The sequence below is a fragment of the Miniopterus schreibersii genome (genome assembly GCF_964146895.1).
Source record: "Miniopterus schreibersii genome assembly, chromosome: 13".
Lineage (NCBI taxonomy): Eukaryota > Metazoa > Chordata > Mammalia > Chiroptera > Miniopteridae > Miniopterus > Miniopterus schreibersii.
The window spans coordinates 13,429,539-13,454,179 of NC_138113.1; the positions used below are offsets into that span (position 1 = coordinate 13,429,539).

General features: G+C 49.7%; 1 protein-coding gene across 1 annotated transcript; it reads left to right on the forward strand.

The window, feature by feature from the left end:
• The first annotated feature begins 39 nt into the window (after nt 1-39).
• LBH (LBH regulator of WNT signaling pathway) lies at nt 40-24,029 on the forward strand. The gene is made up of 3 exons (XM_081157078.1): nt 40-285; nt 2,764-2,866; nt 21,452-24,029. Exons 1-3 carry the CDS (start codon nt 260-262, stop codon nt 21,638-21,640), a joined length of 318 nt encoding a protein of 105 aa, XP_081013204.1. The 5' UTR covers nt 40-259; the 3' UTR covers nt 21,641-24,029.
• Nucleotides 24,030-24,641: the final 612 nt, after the last annotated feature.

Below are 24,641 nucleotides of genomic sequence, written 5' to 3' on the forward strand. Positions count from 1 at the left end.
GCCTCTGCCGCTATAAGTACGGCTTCCCGGGCTCTTTGTGGGGCCGCGAGCTCGGTGGAGAACCCAGGGCTCCGCGCGCTGCGCCGACGCCGCTGGCAGTGGGGCTGTCTCCGGAAGGCGGACCGGCGGACGCCCGGCGCCCGCGCCCGCCCGCCCGCTCCCTGCCCGCCGCGCCCGTCCGCGCCCGTGACATCCTTACTCGGGACGCAGGGACCGTTTTTAAATCACAAGGGCGTGGGTCATCCTCCCCTAGGACTTCATGTCTGTATATTTCCCCATTCACTGGTGAGTATCCTGCGCCCTCGGCGGGCATCCGTCTCGCGGCGGTGGCTGCGGGGCCCGGGCGCCTGCCCGTGACGGGCTCGGGTGCGAGGGACGCGGGCGCCGGGCACTTACCCGCCGCCCAAGCCCGTGCAGGAGCCAACGTCAAGGTTGCAAGGATGGGGGTGGGGGGAGGTGGTGCTGAGAGCATCCAGACAAAGGAAGTGAACTCAAACCCTCACTCAAGGGACGTCTGGGCCGGGGTATATATAGTGGTGACGGGGTGGGGGGAGAACCAGGGATCACGCCCGAACCCCGCTAATAAAACTCCCCGTGCTGAGGGCTGGCTGCAGGAGGCAGGAGCCTTGCCTGGCTCTGGGGGCTCCTGCTCTTCTCGGGCCCCTCCCCGTTTTCTTTTTGTTTGCTTTCAAGTCTCGGCGTCGAGGCCAGCGGGCGAGGGGCTGAGCTGGTGCAGCCGCGGCGATTGCAGAGCTCGGAGGTGGGGGGAGGCTCTCCCCAAGCCTAACACGTCTGAAGCCACAAGCAGGAGCACACACGCTCGCTGCACCTTCCGGACCCCTTCCCTCTCCATAGCCCTTGAAGACCGCCGCGCTTTCGCGGGGGCTTGGGCTGGGGAGGAGCCGCCCTCGCCGGCCCCGGCTGGAAGGAGCCTGGGCCGGGCAGGGGGCGCCGGAGGTTTGCGCGCCACCCGGGATCGGGCCGGGAGGGCTGCGCCACGGCGCCCGCGGGCTGCGGAGCGAGGCCCCAGGCCGCCGGGACTGCGCGCCGGCTGCGGCTTCCTTCCTGCTCCGCGCAAGAGGAGGCGCGGCGGGGGTGCGAGCGCAGGCGGCCCGGAGCGCGCTCTCAGGTGCGGGTGCCCGGAGCCCGGCCCCGCACGCTCCAGCTGGGTGCGTTCCTGCTCAGCCCAGGCGCCCGCCGGGAAGTTCGTGCTTCTCGGTTCAACTTTTCGGGCCCGCGCGAGGATCGAGCGCCCCTCTACCAGGCGAGAGCCCTGTGCGCTCTTGTTCTTCTGGCCCAACTCTTTGCGGGGGCCCGGGGCGGCCGTCTTTCCATGGCCCAGGAGGAAAATGCCTTTGAAGTCCCAGCTTTTGACCCGAAATTTGCCCCCAAACCCAGCATCTTCTCTTAGAAGATGGTCTCTTCTCTCCTTTGGGGCTCCCCTTCCCTATCACCTCCGTGGTGTGTGAGCAGCCAGGTGCCATATGGGCGAGACTGAAAAGGCTATTGGAGGCTTCGCGCCTGTGGCCGCTCAAAATTTGCCAAGGCTCTAACCCCTTAGAGCCCATCGGAGTTATTATCCCCCTGAGAAATTAAGATGGGGGTTATTTTATAGTTGATTAGCACTCCCCGCTCCCCTCAAGAGATTAGCTCTTTAGCCTAACTGGGAGATACGCGTTATTAGCATCATGGTAACAGACAAACAGGGCACCTGTGGCTCAGAGAAGTTATATGACTGGTTCAAGATCACACAGCTTTTAAGTGGCAGAGATTGGACCAGAACCTATTGCTTCTGTTTCAAAATCCAGTGTCATTTCTATTCTATAGTAACCATAAAATGAAGAAGAGTTTGGTACCCCTGCTTCCTTAGACATAGTCTCTCTAAAGCCTGTTCCATTTTTAACTTTTTTAAACCTTGTGTAAAAGCATGAAAATATCGGGTGTTGTGTAGCGAGTACATTGACTTTGGAATGTGCCATTCTGCATTATGCTTTCGGGACCCTGTATGTTCCCATGGCTTGTGTGAGGATAATGGGACGTTTGTGTCCGGCGTACAGAGTACAAAGCACTTTCACATGTCGGACATCGGTGGGCCAGCTTGGCCCCTCTGGAAATTTCCTTTGCCATCAGAGTCCGGGCATCCTTAAGGCTTTTAATCCAGGGATGTTTTTCAAGCTGTGAGCTTGCAGCTGCTGTGGCTGGGGCTAGAGAAGGGGGTTGGATGGCAGATGTGAAACTTGCAGAAAGCTGACCCCTTGGGGCTTTAAGTGAGACATTTTGCGAAAAACACACACCAGAGAGAGAAATTTAGAAAGGCATTATTATTAGACTTGGTTTCCCTGAGGTTGACCTGTTATTATGTCATAATATGAGGTTCCCCTGGAGAAAGGTTGAATTAGTTTTAATATAGACAGATGGACTCAGCTTCCTACTGGGTTTTATGTATGTGTGTGCTTTTCTAGTTTTGTCACTTAAAAGAAAACCCAGAGTCACTGTGCCAGTGGGGACTAGTACAGGGGAGGAGGGAAGAGATTTGCCAGAGAGGTTTTCAGACAATGGGCTTTGTTGATCAAGGTTGAGAGCCCTGACGCTCTGGACTCGTAAGGCACTTCCTCGGGGTATGAGCTTGTTTTTCTATGAGTTTTGTTTTGAACACCTCTCATCCTGCCTCCAGACACTCCCCTGATCTAACAGCAGAGTGCACCACAAGTGGGAATGTGAAAGTGTGTGTTTTGTTGACTTTTGGTCTGGGTTTCTTGGCAGCCCTGACTATCTGAGATCTGCCGAGATGACTGAGGTGATGATGAACACCCCCTCCATGGAGGAGATTGGCCTCAGCCCCCGAAAGGATGGCCTTTCCTATCAGGTGAGTTCAGTGCTGGCTTCCTTCTAGCTCCTCAGAGCCTAGTGGCTTTTGCTGGGCCCGGTGGCAGACTTGGTTCTGCATCCCAGTGCCACTTGTAAGAGCTGTGTGACCTTGGGAAAGTCCCCTAATGCCAGTAAGCCTCAGTTTCTTCCTCCATAAAATGGGGCAACAGTATCTTTTACCTCATAGAATTGTGGTGAAGACCAACAGATGAGAGGATGTGTATAAGGCATTGACAGTCCCTGGGACACAGTAAGGGTTCATCAAACAGGAGCCAATGCTATTAATTAGTCATCCTGGTGGCTGTGGACTCTCCCATTCAGGCAGCTAAGAAGGAAGTAATTCACACAGCTCGTTCAGACAGAACTTCCCCTCCCAGCCTTGCCTTGGGCAGTGGAAACACTGCTCTGAGGGGCAGTAATGGGGAAGGGTGGTCTGGTGGAGGAATAGCTGTGTCAGACTCTGCTTTCTTCCTCAGGTTGATGGTTGACCAACTGATTCCTACAGAGTTAATGTTCAGAATTGAGGAGTTAATGTTAGAATTGAGGAGAGCTTTCCCCAAAGAGAGGCTATCTCAGGGGCGCCATAGCTGGAATCTAGCTTAGAAATTGTCCTGTGTGGTGGATTTAAAATATATAAAGGACCAAAAAAGTGGCCTAAGTAAGAGCTTTGGATTCTCAGCACAGCACTCTCTCTGGCCTGCCATGTTGCTTTTCCACCTCCCCCAGACAGTGTCAGAACACCTGAGGTTACCTGTGGGGTAGGTTTCTGAGGAGAGTACCTAGGCTATTACACTTTGGGGAGGCAGGAGTCTGTTTCTAAGGGAAGACCTTGGGGCTAGGGATATTGTGTAGGGTGGCTGGCGTGGGGAAGAAAAATGGAGCTGTCATGGGCCCATTTAGCAGATATTAACTGAATAGTAACTGAAGTCTGCTGTAAGCCACGCTCTTTACAGATGATACGCATTCACTCTTTAAATTTTTACTTACTGATTTTAGAGAGAGACAGGAAAGGAAGGGGAGAAAGAGAGAGCAACATCTATTTGTTGTTCCACTTATTTATGCATTCATTGGTTGTTTTTTGTATGTGCCCTGACCAGGGATGGAACCCATGACCTTGGCGTATGGGAACGGCGCTCTAACCAACTGAGTTACCCAGCCAGGGCCTCATTCACTCTTGACCATAGCTCTGAGGGAGGGGGGACTCTGTCTTTGTTCCGTGGAGGAAGAAACAGTCTCAGACTGAGAAGGTGACTTGAGTCCCCAACTACAAGGCTTTGCTCTTCTGATGGATCGTGGGTTTGTACCTTGGGTTGGTTCTTTGCTAGATTCCAGGCTTACTCTGGCTAGCCATTCCTTAGAACCACTCCAGGGGCATTTATTGTGGAAAGAAAGAAACAAATAGAAAGCCAGGCGGCTGCAATGGACAGAGGCGATCAAAGACTGCCTAGATGAAAGCTAAGGCTGGGAAAGGTAGATTGGCGGGTGACTGTAGTCACCACAGACATGCTTGAGAGGTTTAAGAAGGCCCCTTTGTTTTTGCACCAGTGTGGTCAACCCCCTTTTGCTGGCTGGAAATAAATATTCAGGTGGCCCGAGGGAGTGTGGGAGAGAGGGGAATACCCTTTCCTGGTAGTCTTGTTCCCTCCACTCCCAGAGGGGTCTGAGCGAGACGATGGGAGGCCCAGCAGCCTGTGGGAGGGCAGAAGTTTCCTGGCTCACCAGCTGGGGTGTTTTCAAATACCAGTTTCCAAGCCACTGAATCAGACTGAATCTCTTTGTGGTTACAGGTGAGGTTTTCTTGCCGTTCTGAGTTTTAGATTTCCATCACAGCACCTTTCCAAACACAGCCGTCGGTATGTGTTGTGTGTGCTTTTTAATTCCCCTTTTCAATATGTCCCAGGATAAAGGGCCGGGTCTCACAGGACACTTTTCTCAGGCCGTTCTGCTGGGTCTGAGGGAGAAGGCAGGTGACTCTGGAGGACGGGGCTGCAGCACTGGGTGAGGAAGGCTGAGCTGGGGCCGCAACGGCAGGAGGAAAATCAGATCAGCTCCGGGCTCCTGGAATGTCCTGGTGCTGCCTGAGGAAAGGACCCTCGAATCTTCCCTGTGGTGCTGGACTGAGGGCCACCGCTCAGCTCTCACAGCCCAGCGGGAAACTTGTCCCTGCTGCCTGGCTGGGGGCTACTGTCCAGTTCCAAAATATCTTACCTAGAACTTCAAAGCAGTCTGTCACAGATTTCAGAAAGGTCTTCTGGTTGTCTGATGAAGAGGAAGAGGACAGGTTGTAATCTTTAGTCAAGCAACATTTATTGGCCACTTGCTCTGTGTAATGTGCTGTGCTGGGCGCCTGCACAGGGAGGCTTTGGGACTCATGCTGGGAAGCCAGTAGGTACATAACCACCGGAACACAGGCAGTCTGGTGGAGCAACACAGAAGCCATGGTCAATCCAGGTGTGGGTGGCAATGAGAAGGCTTGGATTGAGGTCAGACTGGGGCTGGCCTTGAAAGAAAATTAGGACTTTGAGAAGACACCTCTGTCTCTAATCTAATTTTGTTGCATCTCCAGATGCCCCTTGGCACATCGGGTTGATGTCAGGTGCAGGGCTCTGCAGAGAGCCTGCTTGACAATTGCCATATGATGGATACTCTCTGGGCCCGCTCGGAGCTAGTGCCTTCCAATTAAACACATTCCCACCAGCGCTCTGGGGATTGGCTGGGGCTGCACTTGGCCAGAGCCCGTCCACTGTGCATGCTCAGGCTGGGCTCAGATCTGGGGGCGGAAGATCTCAGAGCTCTGTTCTTGGCATTCTGCCTGAGGGTAATAATAGTACGCTGATTTTTACTGAGACCTGCTTTTCCAAGGAACTGAAAGTGGGAAGGAGACATCAATCCTGACTTGGCAGATGAAATAGAATCTCAGGCTTGTGATCTGACCTTGAAACAAGGTCGTAAAATAAATAGGCACACTGGGCTTTGTCAATCATTCTTCCACCTTCCAGACCTACCGAGAACGAAGCTTCCCTGATTTCCCTGACCCAGATATGACCTCCTGCAACACCTGTGGCATGTTGTGCTTGGAGATGCTGCTGCACTGGGTTTTGGGGACATGGGTCTCCCCTTACCTTCCTTGCCCAGGTCTCTGAGGGCAGGGGATGACTTCTTACCCTCTTTGTGCCCATCAGCCATCACCTTTCTTGCACCCCTTCCCAAACCAAGGTGCCTGCTGGTTCAGGGCCTCCACAGAGCAGGTGCTGAGACGCAGATGGTTGTTTCAATGATGTCCAGTCTCCTGATTCTAAAGCTGGCCACCCTCACTCTGCTTTAGCATCTGTAAAGGGCCTCCCCAGCCTCATGCCTGTCACGGCTTCACGCAGATGCCTTTTTATCCCCTGAAAGATTCAGGTAAGCCCCATCTCTTGAGCTTAGGAAGTTAGTGCTATTTTGTGAGCATGTATAAAAATCGACAGAGCCAGTGACTTATTTTGTCTTGACATTTATTTAAAGACTCAATTCAATATGAGAAATTCATGTCTGCATACTCACTTGGCATGAATTATAACACCACCAGGTGGGTGAGTAAATGGTTACTAGAAAGTCTGAGTACATTTTGGGCTGGCTGTGGGTGGCAGCCAGCTCACAGAGTCTGAGTGGGAGGGTCTCATTGAGGACATTTATGTCCCTGATGGCTGCAACTCCCTCCCCACACTGCATCCGTGGGCCTCCTGTTGTCCTGCCCTGGGACAGAATTTATGCCGCCTAAGGTCTTCTTCCTTTCCCTAAGCCAGTGGCTGCTTTGCAGGGCCCTCCCTTGGCTCCAGGGGCTGTAAGAACGTGGCACTTTGGAGTGCCTCTCTGACTGGCTCTCCCTCCACACCACCCGACTGGCCAGGTCCTGATGGGGAAGGGTCCTGAGCATTTGCCTGGGGACACTAATGCTGCCACAACCCAAGGGCCCCAGCACAGCTTGCTGAGGCTTCAGGTTTACTGCCCTTGCTAATTTCTAGATAGAGAACTGTCCCTTCTAAAGCATCTGGACCAAGATCTGATAACTCTCCTTCTCTGGGTTCTTTAGATTCCTCTCTGATCAGTACACGTGTCCCTTACCCGCGGCCCTCTGTATTCCTTCTTGGTCACGTACTCCGACCACCTGATGTCCAACTACCAGTCACACTGGCAGCCACTCTCTTTCTCAGGGCAGCTGCGAGGACTGCTGTCAACCAGAGGGAGCTAGTTCTTCACATGCCACCTTGCCCCATGCCCCGGGCCTTCCTTGATTCACAGAGCTCAGAGCTTCCCCGCCTCTTCCCCTGCATTTCCCAAGGCAGAAGGGAGGGAGATCCTGGCGTTTTATATGGTAGGGAGGAGGGACAGTGGGGGGGCGACCTGTTCTTGCCAGAGCCCTGTCATTGGCTCTGGCGGTCTGAGAGCCTCGGTTCTAGCTCTGCATTAGGACGGGTCTGAAGCACTATGCTGGCCAAGAGCTAGCCTCTCCCTGGACCGAATTCCCCAGCCTCTTCCATCTCCCTGGCCCAGCAACAGGTGACTCCTCTCCCGCCCCCTCCTCACTCTTTACCAAAGAACAGGCTCAGTGAAGTCACTAAAGTCAGGCAGCGGTTCAGAAACAGGTTGTCTTCATTCACGTCTATGCCGGGCCTCCCTCATCAGCCCCCCGCCCCGCCTGGCTCCCTGCCCTCCCGCCTGGGTAAATGCCCGTGATGAAATACGCCGTGGGTCGGGCTGCTTGCCTGAGTTAAGTCCTCAGCGAGGTTCCTGCCTCGTGTCCCTGCCTCCGTCCCCGTAAGCCCCTGCTCGGGACGCCGGGCTGGGCCCACCTCACCAGCCACTCTGTCTTCCTCTTCACCCGTCTCCTCGGTTACCCCCGGCCGTGGTACCCCGCACGTTCTGCTGAGCAGCCGCATGGAAGTCCCATGGTCTCCAGGAAATCATCTTTCCCAACATCAGACTTAAAAGGCCTCAGTTGTCCCTGGAGAGACATAAAGCTAACATTCCACAGCACTTGGCAGGAGACGTCCAGCCGTGGACACGGCATGTTATTGGAATCGCAGCGCGTTTTCTTTCCCCTGTCCCTGCCCCCGCCGCCCCCTGCTCCCTCCTTGGTACAAATCATAATCATGTGATGCAGCACAGGCAGTGAGGGCCACGTGGCTCTGAAGCACAAGGAGCCCGTTTCTTTGGGTGGCCTGGGCCCGTGTCTGCAGCCTGCTTCTTTTTGAGTCAGTAGACACTCTGTTCAGACCCAGTCCACCTTCTATGAGGGGTCCAGCACCTTCCTTCCTAGGCCCGAAGCCTTGACACAGACATTGCGTTCTCTGTTTTGGAATGCCCCTGGGTTAGGGCCTGCAGGGGGCTGGAATTATTCCCACGGGGGATCCCCCCCAGCACGCACACCGTGGTCACAACAGCCAGTCTGTAGGCCGTCCAGGAGAGAGCAAGCCGTCTTCGCTTTCCTAGCCAGAGAGTTGTGCACTGGAACCATACACCCGGCCTTCTCTCAAAGGGCCTGTGTTGGGCCTGCCGCCTCGCCAGCGCCACTGTGTTCATCGCTCCCTGGAGCTGGGCGTGTGTCTTAGGCTGTGCTTTGTTCCCGCAGGGCTCCACACAGGGTCCTGTGATAGCTGCTTACCGAGTGCTGAGTGGTTGGTCGGACCCTTCCTCCCTCCCTCCCCTGCACTGGGAATGATCCCTCTACCTTGGCCAGCCCATGGCATAGACTTTTGTAGGATCAGCATTTTCTCTACGTCACCCCAGTCCCCCAAGTTGGACAGAAAGGAGGATTGTACCGTTAGGGAAAGGGATGCGTTTGGGTGGTGAATCTTGTGACTGGAGCCAAGAGCTATTCCTGGGTGTCTAGTGAATGTCCTGAAATGATCTCTCAGGCCCGAGTCCTAAAATAATTCTCGGAGGTTATGAAGACAGGCCCTCATTCACACGAGCTCAGAGCTGACCGGGCTGTACCCCTTTCCAGCCTCCCGGCCGCTGTGCCACCTCTGCTGCCTGTCACTTCACCATCTGTCCTTCCCCTGTCCCCGAGCCCACCTCAGGAGGATTCTTTATTAGTAAATCAAAGCCTGTGCCTGCTGCTTCGCTCCTCAGCCGGGGGTGGGCCCCTTATTGAACAGACCTGTCTTAGAAAAAAAGGAAAATTAGCCAAAAGTTTCTCCAGCTATTGTCCAGTTAGCACTTTGACCTCAGAGGATGTTGGGAGCTCCCGCTGCCCCCACCCTGCTAGAATTAATTGCCTCGTGCTGCCAGAAGCTCCTGCTCAGTAAACTCCACCGAAGAGGCACCGAGCACTTAGCCGAAGCAGCATCCACTACATGCTTCTCCACCGGGAATTTTATTGGAGCCAATAGGAAGGAAGGTTCTGGATTTCTCAGTCCAAGTAGAATGGCCTGAGCAAGGAGGGCACTCACAAACTCCAGTCCAGAGGTGGTTGGCCTCTAGGTCTGACTTTCCCCAAATACGAACCTGAAAGCGATTCCCAGGCAGAATTAATAGAATACCTTGAATTTAACAGTGGTTCCCGGGCAGGATTCATAGAATACCTTCTGCCTTTACTTTGGAGAGTGGAGACACTTGCTTTACCCACCCTGGGTTTGAGAAGCATCCTTGGCTTTCCCACGGGCGTGTGTGTGTGTGTGTGTGTGTGTGTGTTATAATTTTAAAGGTAGTATTTATTACTTTTAGAAATTTAGGAAAATATAGAGAAGTATGAAGAAAAAACACACTCATATTCTTAATACTTAACCATTTTTATATGTTTACTTCTAGTATATTACTATGCATTTATATATCTTTTAAAATTGAGATAATACTGTCTATGCTATAGTGAATCTTCCCGCCCCCCCCCCTTACTATAATATTGTGACTGTGTTCCTGTCATTTGGTCTTCTTTGTAAAATGGCATTTCATTTTGTTACGTACCACTTGGTATCGCTGAATATTGAGGTCGTGGCACCATCGGTTCTTAGAAAGAGCACTGCCCTGAGCCTCATTTTACATAAATCTCTGCACAGGTCTGGTTTCCTTGGAATAAATTCCTGCAAGTGGAGATACCAATTCAAAGAGATTCAACATTATTAACCCTTTTGATTATATATTACCTTAAAAACAGAAAAGAAATCAAATAGTTTATCAAAATATAAGCTCCCGGAATTGAAAGCTCTAGCAAATAGAATCTCAGGGGTGTCAAAATCTATAGGGATGGGGTAATGGAGGAGCTTTGTGGATCGAGTCAGAAAGGTGTTTGGTTCTTTTCAAGCGGTTAGGAGATGTTGTACATCTTCCTCTGGTTTGTTAATTGCTGATTTTGAGCAGAGATGCTAGCACTTGATAATGTTAGGCAGTTAGCCAGTGTTGCAAAATAGCCGGTGGTCATATTCTTATCGAACAGTGGGAGCACTGACAAAATTACACATGCACATTGGTATATGCTCTCTTTATCTTCTTTATTTCATTAATGACACTGGAGCACCATGCGACCTTAAGGAAGACCAGTGGAGTCGCCTCCTCCTGGAGACCCACGAAGGTTGGATAGATGGACGTTTAGGCCCCTGAGCCATCTTGGTATTTCTGGGGTTCCACGTATGGCTCACGGAATGGTTATGGTTTAGAAATATTGCTTCCCCCAAATCAAGGATGGACTGAGCTTTTAGAAGTAGATCTGAACATAAGGGAAGTCTTGGGCCCAGTGCTCAAGGGCCTTCTACCCAACAACTCTGCAGGGCTCCAGGTGCTTTGCAGCAAGTAAACAACAGCCTTGGCCAGTGTTCCAGTAGGGTCCACATACTCCTGATAGTTCGAAAACTTAATTTACACATTACATAGACAAACTTTAAAATGTTAGTATATTTTTATAGTTACTACTTTTATAAGTAATACTAGTTTTCCATTTATGTAGTGATAATTTAAATTTTTATTTTTATGTCTATTTATTTTTAAATTTATGTTTATTGTTGAAAGTATTACAGATATCCCCTTACAAGTGAGTAAAGCAAAAATGTAATTGAGCCACACTGTGTGCATGGCCATGAAGGACCAATGACTTCCTGAGGCTGGCATCACTGTTGTTACCACTAAGGAAGTTTTTCTTCAAGAGTTGAATGTATCCTCTTAGATGGACACATCCTTAAAGACTGATGATTTCTATATTCCCTGGATCATTTGTCCCCTCGGATATAACATTTGAAGGTCAGGATCCTTCCTGGCTGTTTTCCTTGGCATCCCAATATTGGAGGTTTTCACGCCAAATTACTTTTTAATACATAAAATGTTCTACGTCGATATTATTTCATGTTTTAACAAAGTGTTAAAACAGGAGGACAGCTGTCCCTGGGGTTCACAGAAACTTTCCAAGGGATGTGACAGCAGAGAGCCTTTTCGGAAAATCAATTTCCACATCTTCAACTTCCTTCTGTTGCTTTTCTAAAATTGCATTTCCTGAAGACCGGCTCCACCAGTTTTCTCTTCCTACCTCTCCTGTCACAATTGCCCTCCTCCCCCTTATAAGAGAAGGACCTGCCTCTCCCCATCCTGAATATTTTAAGGTGCTTTTCCCCCCAGGATATAGGAACAGTGCCAGCATCAAACAAATAAATCATTCAAAATGTTACTGTCTAGGAAGCCCCATAAACCCCATTATCTGTCACATTAAGAAACCAGTCTCCAAAACTGTACCTTTGTGTTTAATAATTATTTGTGGTATATTTACTGGTCAGTTGTATACTAATAGCTGCAGTAAGCCTCAGGGTCATGTGACATAAAACCGTAAGTCAGTTTATACACATAAATACATCTTTTTATTGCAGGGAAGGATGAAAAACTAATGACTTGAAACTTTCAAACATAAAAACATATTAAGCAAAATCCTCTAGGCAAGTAGAGAAAGGAAAACGATTTGACTTAAGAGCTTGTTTATGAGTTTTTTTCATAAGAGATTGTTGATATCAAATTGCCGTGGTATTGATCAGCCGCTGAGTGCCTTGCAAAGAGTGGCATAAGAGTTTTATTTTAAAATGTTAAGATTTATAACATCAGAAGTTTTAAGTGTCAGTTTAAAAACTTGCGAAAGGAGACACAGTTTTTCAAAATTCTTTTGGGGGTACACACACAAAATTTTGGACATACTGGCCTTAGAATCAAAACTGTGGCCCTGTAGGACCGCAGGGCACCTTGCGACTGGGCCAGTCTCCTATCAGATGCGGGAACACACTCGACCGCAGCGTGGTGTTGGGTCAGGAAGGTGTTCTTTGGACTCTGCCAGGGACACGGAGCTCAGACCCTCTCAGCACAGCGGGATTATGGACTGTGAATCTGGGTAACTGGTTTCTTGGCTTTGCCACTATCTGTGTCAGCTCAGGCAACTCACGTCTCCTCTTTGGGCCTTGATTTCTCAGTCTTTAGGGGAGAGTTGACTGTATCATTTTTGTTATTAGAACATCGTATAGTAAGGTGAAATCCACCATCCCCATCCTAGATCAACCCTGGAGTTTAAAAAATCTGCTTGCTTTCTTATGTCAGCCTTTCAGATATTGAAGGCAGCTTTTATGTTCCCCTGAAATCTTTTCCAGTTTTAAAATATATTGACCTTCAACTTTGACTTATATGAGCATCATCCTGAGTGTGTTTGTTTTCTCTAGGTCAGTGGTTCTCACACTTTTTGGTCTCAGTCCCTTTTATATTCTTAAAAGTGATTTAGGACCCCCATAAAGATTTGTTTATGTGGATTATATCTTCTGATTATATCTTTTGTGGATTATATCTTTTTAAATGTTAAGTTTAGTGAAAAGAAAGGCACTGTTTTACATTTTTGCAAATTTGTTTGGTACCTGTCTTAATAGAAGACAGCTAGAGTCTCATATCTGCTTCTGCCTTCAACCTGTTGTGATATGTGTTAGTTAGAGTAAAAACAGAAAATCTGGCCTATGCAGGTATGTAGTTAGAAAAGGAAGAAATATTTTAATAGCTTTTTAATATGTTTTTCTTTGATATTTCACCTCAACTCGACAAGCAGTGGTTTCTTAAAGGTTAGTGGCCAAGTGGAATCTGAAACCTTAGCAATGAACTTCCTGTACTCTTATATTAAAACCCATTAGTCTATCTTGCAGTTTGAATGAATCTTTTACTCATGTTTGGCGTAGATCATTTGGAAAATATAGGTTCCCTGAGTTATGCAGATCTTCCAAATGTTGACACATTTCATTATATAATGTAAAAAAAAAAAATCATACTTGTTAATGTCTTCACTGGCTTCATCAGAAATTCTTCCAGTATTAGGAAACTGTCAAGCTTACAGTAGCCAATACAAGTTTTCCAAAATTCCAATTCTTGTTTGAAAGCTCAATTGTTATCACTGGTAACAAACACCGTCAGTCATTTTCCTTGAAGTGAGAGGCTCATTTTATTCATTTTTGAGAGCGTGTCTGCTAAATAACCAAGTCTGAATAGCCGTAGTCTGTTGGTCATTTTTTCAAGTAAAAAAAAAAAAGTGTTCCGTGGAAAAAGTGGCTAGTTCAGCTTACAACTCAATCACATAAGTGCTTTTTTCCCTCGAGACAACCTTTGTGCTTTGATATGCAGCAAAAGTGTTTTATGCTGACTTTCCATTTTATCACATAGAATATTAAAACAACATGCACTTAAGAGTCAATATTTAATAAAACTCCTGCTTTGTTGCAAACATTAATTTTTTTTAAATTGTGAGCATGAGGTGGTGAAGAATATAATGACTACAAGTATAGTTTATATCACTGCATTCATTAATTCATGTTAAGGTGCCAACAATTTCACCCACCATTGTTTTTTCTACCGTTAGTGCAAGGGTCAACACAGGGGAAAAGGCAAGTAACATCTGAGTATTATTAAAAAAATACTTAACTCTCTCTGAAAGAACCTTGGGCATTAAGCTCTAGACTGAACAGAATATGTCTGATCAGAGGACATAGGCCCTTTGCCTTCCTGTTAGTGTAGACGGCCTCCATGAGATGAGTGGACCACTAGGAATATAGCCCTGTTTGCTTGAGTGTTTTTAGCATCAGTACTGCAGTTATGACCAACTATAATCTCTGGGCCTCTTTTATAGGACCTACTATCAAGCAAGGCTTCCTGTTTGGGGGGGGGGGGGGAGTTTTTAACTTAAAGACGCAGAAGTCAGCTGATGACCTCACTTTGGGACAAGGTGAATTGGAGGTGAGGGATGTCATCCAAGTAGAGATGTTTCCCAGATCATGGGAAGGTGGAAGTGTAGCTATAGACCGGGGAATCATCAGCCTAAGATGCCCGAGTCTGGAGAAAGTCCTAGAATGACTCCAAGTACAGGAAGCACAGGGAAGATGATGTTACACAGGCCAGGTGAGCCTGAGCAGGGTCGTGAGAATCAGGAGAGCGTGCATGGCTTGGAGCAGGCTGACTGGCCTGGTTGTGTGCTGCAGAGGTGGTGGTGGTGACTGAGGCTGAGCAAAGGCCACGGGGCAGGGCTGTAAGGAAGTCCTAGAGGCTTGAAAGAGTTGTTCCCATACAGGGGTGGGTTTGGAAGCCACATGGTAGAGGTTGGGAAGGGAAGGGCTGTGAGACTAGGGCAAATCTTTAAGATTTTGTCTCCAAAAGGAAAAATGACGGAATGGTTGGATATGGCAGCCACGTCAGTCTGGGCTTTCGGAGAGAAGGTGTGGCTGTGGGGCATTGGTTAGTGCCAAAGGAGAGAGACAGAGAAAGGGTTCTGTCATCCCCCGAGGCCCAGAGGTGACTGGGAGGCATGTCTTCTTTCCTCCGGGCAATAGTGATATAGCTGATAGGATGCAGGTATTTTCAATCCTCTATGCCAGATGACTGCAGTCTTCTCTCACTGCCCTGGGGAGACATTCTTTAACATTCCAAAAGCCCCTGGCTCACTGGGCCGTAGAGTCATCATCATCAGCAATTAGTGCTAATTAATTGGAATTTGGAACTCTTGACTTGCAGGATGGGTGTGTGTTTGAAAGATGTTTATGAAGGGTGGTGTTTATCCAGAGGATTTCCTTTTCTTTTAAGTCAAGGCTAGAGGCTTAAGCATCTTTAATCCAAAGGAAGGAGATCCAACAGTTGTTCTAAAGCCCCAAATCTCTGCTCAAGTATCCTATAGGATTGGAAACAGCAGGGAAGGATAGGCGAGGGTGAGGTGGATATTCCATGGCCCCGGCCCAGGAGATCTCTGAGCGAGGTGAGCGTCTCGAGGATGGAGAATGAGACAACTCGCATCCCAGTGGAAACTGGAGAATGTTCTTCCCTCCCTGAACCCAGTCAGCAGCCACTCTGTCCTTGGCTATAATTCTTTCTGCTCTTACCAGCCACATTGTACTTTGCAAAGTCACTAAATGTAAATAATAAGGGTGATGATGATAAAAGAGCAGGAGATAAGTATTTCAAAGAGCATATTTCTTGTCTTCACCTGTTGTTAGGGGGCAAATGCAGGGTGTGCTTTTCATTTGAATTAGCTGCTGCTCATTCACTCAGCCCTTGGAGAGCAGGATGCTAGTAGAGATGTGCCCATCATTATAAACCAGCCCATCCTAGGAAGGGATAAACACGCAAGGCCAATACTTCGTTGTTCTCCAGAAAAATAAGAAACCTTGACTTTGCAAAGCTGAAAGGCAGAAGGGGTCTGACTTGCCTGTGCGGTAGGCTGAGGGGGAAGCGTGTAATGGAAAGACCTGTAGCTCTAGGCCTTCCACTGAAGGACCAGGATCTGGACAAGGCAGTGGCTTCCATTCCAGCCGGCTAACCCATGCCCTAGGAAAACACAGGCACTGGGAGGGAAGCGATAGGTCAAACCATTGCTGGCCTAGAACCTGGCCTAGAATTTGTGAGCACAAGCCCAGGCATGCTGCTAGCTTGCTCCTGTCCCAAGCCATAGCTACTACTTTCCAGTCCCTCACATTAAAGATTCCTTGGAGACCCCAGCTTTACCTAATGAGAACCATCATTAGGAATTTACAGTTTACAGAACATGTTCACACATACCTGTACTTCATTCTCTCCAAAGCCCTACAAGATGGGAATTAGCATTAATCCCAATTTATAGATGAAGGGCTGGGAGACAGGCCTCCACTTCTTTGAACCTGTTCGGTACTGTGATGGCGCTCAACATACAGCACCATGGAAATCTTCCAACAATACTGTAAAGCAGAAATTCCCTCCTTATTTTACTGAGGCTCAGAGAAGTCAAAATGACTTGACCATGGTCATGGAGACAGTGCGACATGGGGCCAGGTCAAAGCCAGATCCTTCAGGCTCACATGGGATTGGCCACTTTCCGTAGTGGGTTGGAGGTTGACTTTTTTCCCCCTCTGGAACCAGAGAGGGGAGAGGCTTACTGTGTGGTTTCATACACAGAAGCAGATCGCTCTCAGTTCCTTGGGGAGCTACGTGGCTATTCAGCTCAGGCCCTCTGCCCTACCTCCCCTGGCCACCCACCCCGGCACACCTCTGTTCCACCCCAGCAAAGAGGAGCAGGGTGTCTGAGCTACCGAGGTCTCAGCTTGCAGAGCTGGTAATTAGCCCTTTGTGCCCAGTTAACCACCTTTCATCTCCTCTGCCTGCCGGTGTCCGCTTTCCCTATTAGCATCTCTCAGCTCTTTGCCGAGCCCTCCGCCCTCTTTGTGGCCAGCTCAGGTTGTGTGTCAGGGATGGTGGCTGAGGGACCCACACATGCACACGGGGGAGGGCTGGTCCAACCAGAATCACTCACATTTTCCATCCTAGGTGCCAGCCATTTCTCTCCTCTCCCTGCCCCAGAGACAGCCAGGTTTAGGTCACCTGGCTTAGAGGCGGACAACTGATAGCTGGGCCCCCAAATTTCAGGCCTTTGGAGCCCTGGTGTTGCCTTTCAGCTCCCCTCCATGGCTGAAATGGGAGCTGACTGGCTGGCAACTTTTATACTGAAGTCTTTTTGCTCACCTCCAGGAGCTTCCCCTCAACCCCAGACTCTCTGCTCGGAGGCTGCCTGTGTCAGTCCATCAGCCAGACATCCTGAGTTTTCCTGGACAGGCCTGCTTCCGTTGTCCTCATATTTACACATTTATGTTTGTGCTGTCCAACGCGGTAGCTACTTAAATTTATACTATATTTAAATGTATCATAATTTTATGTTAATAAAAATTAAAGAAAAATTTTAGCCTAATTTTATGTGCTTAGTAGCCACATGTGGCCAGCGGCTGCTGGTGGCCAGCGCAGATAGGAAGCATTTCCATGATCACAAGAAGTTCTATCAGACAGCTCTGATCTATAACAGCCAGAAATTCTGGTATATTGGCATCCAGACCACATCTCACAGCCCATTTCTTCCTCCTAGAAGGTCCTCAAGTTCCCTTGACCTTTCCAGTGAACCCAAAACGTCAGGGCCTGTTGGCATTAAGGTCACCTGGCGAAGGAAGCCTCCGAAGATGTGTCTCCCATAAAATTCACCATGACCAAGTTTGCATGTCTGCCATTTCTGCACAGTGGGGCACCTGGGACCCGGGATATTCCTGATGCTTGTGAACTTCAAAACATCACTTCGTTTGCAAAAGAGGGAACTTGGTGTCTATTAGTTTTATCCAAGCCGTCGGCCCCAGTGGCTGAATGTGACAGCTGGACGAGACCTCCGGTGCCGGCAGAGGGAGGAAGGGGCAGAGCTGAGCGAATCCAGCCAGGGGTGGGCGCCTCTCGATGTGCCCTGTCCTGGGGGTGAGGGTGTGAAATGCCTGGCAGAACCACCCCGCCGACCGCTCTGGACCTCTTGCACATGAGCTTTTGCTGCAGGAGGAAGAAAAATAATTTTTATTTATTTTTTTGGCTTTCCCTTATCCAGAGAGAAGGGGCGCTTTGGGGCGAGCGGTTTAACCAGAAGCACTTTCTTTCTGGAATGGGGGCAGTTGCTTGCTGCCTGCCAGCTCCTGCAGGCAAACGGCACGCCGCTGGCCGGCCGCCTCGGCCCTACCTGTCATGTGCTTGGCAAGGCTGCCTTGAGTCCTTTTTTCCACTGCCTTCCCCACCCCATCAAATAGCAGTTGCAACCTCTCATTTTTCTGCTGCCTGGATGATTAAAAAGCATGACTTAGTGGAAAAATCTTGACCTCCTTAGGGTCAGCCTCTTAAGCAGCTGTCGTAGATAAGATTGTGCTGGCGAGATCCTCAGCAGTTCTCTGCAGGACTTTCTGTCTGCGTGTAAGGAAATGAGAAGCTGTTTGTGTCTGGGTGCCTTTTGTTTGTCTTTGGAGAGAGCTTTCAGAGGCATAAATTGCTATTATCTGATAATAAAATAAAATCTCTGATGGAAGGGTTAGATTATTACGGTGATTTTTAAAAATGTAATTAACAGGCTTTGTAAAAATATATATATATATATATTTTTTATGGCGCCTGCTTTGAACAATTCAGGGAGCAAAGTTCTCTGGCAACTGAGCAGTATCAGAAGTTCAGGGCTCAGACTTCCCCCAAGGGACTTATGAGACTTAATTGTGCAGCTCCCGGTATGAAAGGCATGGTTTGGAGTTATTTTAATTACTGCGTTGGTATTGCTGCCTCTTGTTTGCAGATTGAACACTTCCCGTAGTCCTGTTGAAACTGCTCCAGAAAGGACATTCAGATTTGAATTTAGCATTCAAAGCATTTTATTATATTTGTATTTGCCAAGAACTTGTATTCACCTAGCAAGATAAGAAGGTCACTTTGCTTCACGAAAGGAGAAACTGAGGAATGGGTGATTGAGAGGACTTGGTTGGGGTTATACATGTGATGTCAAGGACATAGGAGAATCTGGGGTCTGTGGCTTGACACGGTGTGTTACCAAATGAACGCCTTCCTTGAAGACCTTTAGGTCTGAGTTTGGGTCCCGGGTCGACCACTTCCTAGCTCTGTGACTGTGAGGAAGCCACTTGCCCTCTCTGTACTTCGGTTTCCTTGTCTATAAAATAGGGATCACGCCACTACATACTCCATAGGACTATTGTGAAGATAGCAATTCTGATCAACAAATATGCCTGCCATATCTTCATCATCATCATTATTTTAACATTCCCCTCACACACACCCTGCCCGTTTTAGTTAAAGACCTATTCCCAGCTTAAAACAAAACGCCGTGCTCTCCACCCTCACTGGCACCCTCCTCCTACACTTGGCCGAGCTGCTGCTTGTCCCTTTCACTCTTGCTAGGCTGGGGTGCTCATAGTTAGAATCTGATTGCCTTATCTTTCATCTGGGGATTCACAGGGTAGGCACAGCCCTGGGCTTGAGGTCAGAGGGTGGAGGGTAGAGTCTGTCCTGGGCCAGCTGTCTATCTCCTCTTGATGTGTCACAGCTCTGTCTCAGGTCCTGAAGATTTAGGACAACTGTCTGGACGGGGAAGTTCAGCTCCTGGACCTGGCTGCCCAGAAGGTCCTCTTGGGGCCTCCAGCAGCTGAATAAGCAGTTAAAACCCAGAGTCTTGCCTACCCTCCCTGGTCAGTTTTTGTATCTGTAAAATGGGCATGTTCACCCAGTGGAATCCACTCATTTTTCAAAAACTACAGGCATTGAGACAGATCTGGGTTTGAATCCTGGCTCTTCCATGTGACCCTTGGGGTCGCTAGTATCATCACTGACAGGGAGGGGCTCCAGCTTCAAGTGAGGAGAAGTGAGGAGGGGCCTGAAGAAGCCACTGACTCTCTCCCAGCTCAACATAGGCTGGGCAGAACTGCAGGGTCGACTGTATCAGGAGGAGAAAGCCCTCTGTGGGGGTCAACCTGCCCCATGCTTCCTTTCAGCCCCACTCCCCTCCCCCCTCCCCTGCCTTGTTTTCCTTCTGGCTGCCATTAGGGTACTTTTTATAAGGCTTGTTAAGTCTTTAATGATGCCTGGTTGTGCAGCTGGCTTAAGGCTTAATCCCCAGCAATAGGGCTTTATTGGATAAATGGTTAATAATCACTTGTCTGCAGGGATTGGGGAGGTTTCCTTGAGGCCCATGACTCCCAGCAGCCCCGAGTGACCTGTGACATGGTCAGTGACTTGGCTGGGACTGCACTGCTTGGGGTTGGGGTGCAGTAAGATGGGCCCCCCTCATAGCATCACAGAAGGCCTGAGATTATAGAGAGCACTTGTACCTCCAGGGAACAGAGAACACCTGTCTGTTGCTGTGGGCTTGTCTGGATCTGAGCCAGGAACGGGCAATCCCCAAGATCTCTTCAAATGTGTCTCTCCACCCACTCGTGGTTTTGCCTTCCTTTCTTTTGCCATGAACAAGCTGTGTGACCTCGAGCAAGTCTCCTGACCCCTCGGGGCCTCAGTTTTCTCATCTATCAAAAAGAGAGTTTGAAGAGATGGCCTTGAAGGTGCCCTGTGATTCTGTGAGCCCCAGCATCCCAGACAGGCTCCTCTCTCCAGCTCTGGGATGGGTCACCGAGGGCTGTGAATGGCAAGGGACCAGCAGCCCATCGGATTAAGTACTTAAACTGCTGGGCAAAGAATTGGGTCAGCTGTAGTCACAGGGTATGTGTGTGGAAGGAACACGTAGAGGTCCTTGATCGTACAGCCTGGTTTGGGGTTTCTCCGAGCTCTGGGCAGGACCTACAGTAGGCTTTTTTTTTTTTTTTTTAAAGCCTCGTTGATGGGACTGTGGAGAGAGAAGTAAATTCTTTCAGGTGTAGAGCTGTCAAGGAGCCAGGAGTTGTTCACAGATGAAAAAGGAGCCTGGGATTTTGTTCCCAGCTTGCTTGTGACTGGGGCCACACCCTCAACCCTTATTTGGCCTTCACTTTACACTGGCACCGAGATCAGAACCCATCTATGGGAGGAGCAAGGGTGGCTTTGGGGCACTGGCATATAGTCAAACAGACCTGGGTCTGAATCTCCTTCCACCACTCATTTCCAAGCTGCATAGTTTGGGCAGCCTTTCTCCAAGCCTGAGATTCTTTAAGATAGTATCAGCAACACCCGTTTCTCAGTATGACTTTGTTTGTTCAAAATTATATATGTAAAGTACCTGGTAGCTGGCTCTTACTAGGTGATAATGATCCTGAGAGGATTTTTTTTTTAATTTTTTTTTAATTGATTTAAAAGAGAGAGAGAGGAAGAGAGACAGAGAAACATCCATCTGTTGCTCCACTTATTTATGCATTCATTGGTCGATTCTTGTATGTGACCTGACTGGGAATCAAACCAGCAACCTTGGTGTATCGGGATTACACTCTAACTACCTGAGCTACCAAAGCGATCTGTCACCTGCTTGGGGCTGCTGGAGTAAAATGCTTGTTATAAACAGAGATGTGACTTACTGGGGATGACATGATTTTGAATTCTTTTATTAGAAATAAAATAAAACAAAAAGTGCACACAGAGCCACCCCACCTTTTGGACTCGGTGGGGTTGCCCTGAAAACGTGCAGCTTCAAGCTGAGGGATGGTTTCCCATGGGGCCCCAGAATTCGCTCCTGGCTCCTGCCTTAGGGAGCCTCCCAGACCCCCCAGTATCCCAGGCATAGTCCAGTCCGTCCTGCACCCATAGGTGAAATAAGGGGCTGGAGCTGCTCTCTGCAGATCTGTGTGACCCGCTGCTCCCTCTGCCTTTATTCCAGATCTTCCCCGACCCCTCCGACTTCGACCGCTGCTGCAAACTGAAGGACCGCCTGCCCTCCATCGTGGTGGAGCCCACAGAGGGGGAGGTGGAGAGCGGGGAGCTGCGGTGGCCCCCCGAGGAGTTCTTGGTCCAGGAGGACGAGCAGGACAACTGTGACAAGACAGCGAAAGAGAACAAGGAGCAGTAGAGTCCCCACCGACTCCCCGGGTCGCCCCAGACGGCACCTGTACCTGAACTGTGTTCTTTCCCGTTGTGATGGAGGAAGAGAGCGAGCCAGGCTCTCCCTGAAAGGCCAGGGACGGCTTCCGATTGCACCTGCGAACCACTGAGTCGGTCCCCTTTTCTTTCCTTTTCTGTTCTGAACTGTGTCGCACCGCGGAGCCCGGCGGCGCTGCAGGCCCCGGGAGGAAGGAAGCTGCCAGAGCCGCTGGGCGCGAAGCTCTGGTCTCAGATCGCTATCTGGACTCAGCAGCTCAGCTCAGGCGGTGCTGGGATCCCAGGGGCTCTGCGGGGTGGGGGTGGGGGTGTGCACAGCGAGCAGGGAACGTTTGGGCTGAGCAAACACACGTTGTAAAGAAAACATTGAGCAGAGACGTGCAGCCAGGATGTGCTCCTCGGAGTGTTCACCGGCTGCTGCGGCCTCCGACGGCAGAGGCTTCATCTCTCCCAGCTTCGCCCACCGCCCCCTCCGGCCTTTGCTTCACTTCAGCTGTGTCGTCTGTTCCAGGGGAGGCGGGCCAAGGGGAGCAGTGTGGCCTGGCTGCCTGCAAAGCCAGCTGGAGGTGATGCTCGGGGAAGGAAAAGGCCTCCCCTTCCCCCTCCCTGGCCCCTCTGACCCTCTGCTCCTGGCTGTGGCAGGTTCACACTCCTACAGTAATCTGGGGTTGTTACTTTTTTAAGAGGCAGCGCTTTTGAGCTTCTCCCCCAATTTACCCCTTTTTGCCCCTCGCCCAACCCTTCGGGAGTAGTGAGAGTACTTCATGCCCTTGTTGGAGGACCCGCGTGGACACTTGGCCATGAAGGTCCTCCCAGCTGCTCCCCCCACGTTTGCTCTCAGTCTGAGCAGAGGCACAGGGTGAGTGGGCTCTCCCAGGCTGGCCCTTTCTCCTTACAACGGCCCTCCCCAGCCCCCGGCCGCAGCCATCAGGCCAAGGTGGCTCCCAGCCTGCAGCAGGTTCCAGCCAGCCTGCTCAGCTGTAGCACCCACTCCCAGGTGGACTCTTGGCCTGTTTTTCTGGTGGGAGCTGAGTGGAGAGCAGAGGAGGTTTTTGTGTTTCCTGTTGGGGAGGTGAGCTTTAGTGCAGGTCCCGAGAGCTGGGAATTATTGGGTGCTGGTGAGGAGGCTCTTGTGCAGCTGGCTGGGGATTGGGTTTGACACTAAGGGGTGTCATGACATCCCTGGCTCCCCCCGTGTGTTCCTGGGTGCAGGTGGGAGGACGGTGCGGTGCGGGAACACTGAACGGTGGTCTTCATCGCTCGCTACCCACCTGTCCCCTGCAAGGGCACTGTTACATGAAAAAGTTAGCCCTGGACTTAGAGCTTCTTCATATCATAGTTCAGGACCACCAGGAGCAGCAGGATACAGGACACACTCTCAAACCATCTCTGTCTCAGAGCAGCCTGTGCCACCACGAGGTGGGCTTGAGAGCCTCCCCGGGCTGAACTCTGCCAATCGAGGTGCCCATGTGAGCCCGCAGGTGTCCAGTCAGTCCAGGTTGACCCGGTTTGGGACTTGCATAAAGGTTGTATTTAATACCTCAAGGTTAGTGCGGCTCTGGGGAATGTCAGGCAGGAGGACCAGGGTTGACACATCAGCAGGGTTTGGTTCTGGGCAGCAGACACTCTCCCACCCCACTGGCCCTGCTCCCGTCCTCTGTGTTGTCTGCTTGTGTTACACACACCGATGGCAATAACTTCTTCCAGCTCCTCGAGGAAGCGGGAGAGCCTGCAGCCTGCACTGCGGGTGTTTCTCTCTCTTGCTCTCCCTTTCCTTCGGTTTTGGCTGCAGAGAGCCTTTCCTCCAACTCATCCCCTCACAGCAGCATTTCTCATCCTGTGCCTCCCTTGTGGATGGGGTCTTGCCTTTTAAAACCCTGTGTTTCTGTGTCCGCCTCTCATGTGCTCCCCTGTATCATCTGTCCGTGTGATGGGAACGTGCTTGTAAACTGCATAACAGATCTACTTTGTGTATATGTGTGTTTATGGGGTGGTTTATTATTTTGGCTGGCCGCTAGACCCCTTTGTTCAACCTTGTGGAGTCTGAGCAGGCCAGAGGCTGACAGCTAAAGTCAGGACCCTCAGCGGTGAGCCTGTTGGGGGGATCCAGTCGCTCTTGGACAAGTGGCTGAGCTCCTGTCTGGCCTCTTTTTTTTTAAGTATCTTGTGTGTATTTCTAACTGATCGTATTGGAAAAAAAACTAGTATTTCAGTAAAAATGCCTGTTGTAAGATGAACCTCCTGTAACTTCTATCTGTTCTTTTTTGAGGCTCAGGGAGAAACTAGCTTTTTTTTTTTTTTTTTCCAAACTACTTTTTGTCACTGTGACAGTTGTAAATAAAGTTTGAAAATGCTTTCCACTCTGGTCTGGTTTCCTTCTTCCTGCTCCACTGGAAAGGAGAGAGCCCAAAAGAAACCAAGATGCACCTCTCGGAGGAGGCTGGGTTGGGGGGAGCACCCTGTGAGGTTCCTTACCTATCTCATCTGCTGGCCTTCCTGGGGTGAACCCTTGCATGCTTTATTTTTATCACTTGGCTGAATGCAGGGAGCCTGTTTTTCTGTGCCAGTGGTTCTCAACTCTGGATGCACATCAGAATCACCAAGAAATCTTTAAAAAAAACATACAAATGTCTGGTCCTACACCCCGAGACTTGACTTTCAATAGGCTGGGGTGAGGTTGAAGCATTAGTATTTTTTAGAATCACCTGGGGAGATTTTAACACGTAGCCATGGTTTAAAACAAACATTCTAAGGGAAGTGAAATAGCCAAGATATATTATAAGTTTGTTCACGAAAACTAGGGGTGAGTGGAAGGGTGTGCATGTAGCTAAAGAAAGTGCCAGCACCCATTAAGACCATTTATTCAGTGCCTGCCACTTACCAGGCATGTTAAGAGGTTGGGGTAAACAAAACAGTATTGGTCCCAGCCCTCAGGGCCCTGCTTTAGTGTAAATTTCAATGATAAGTATGGT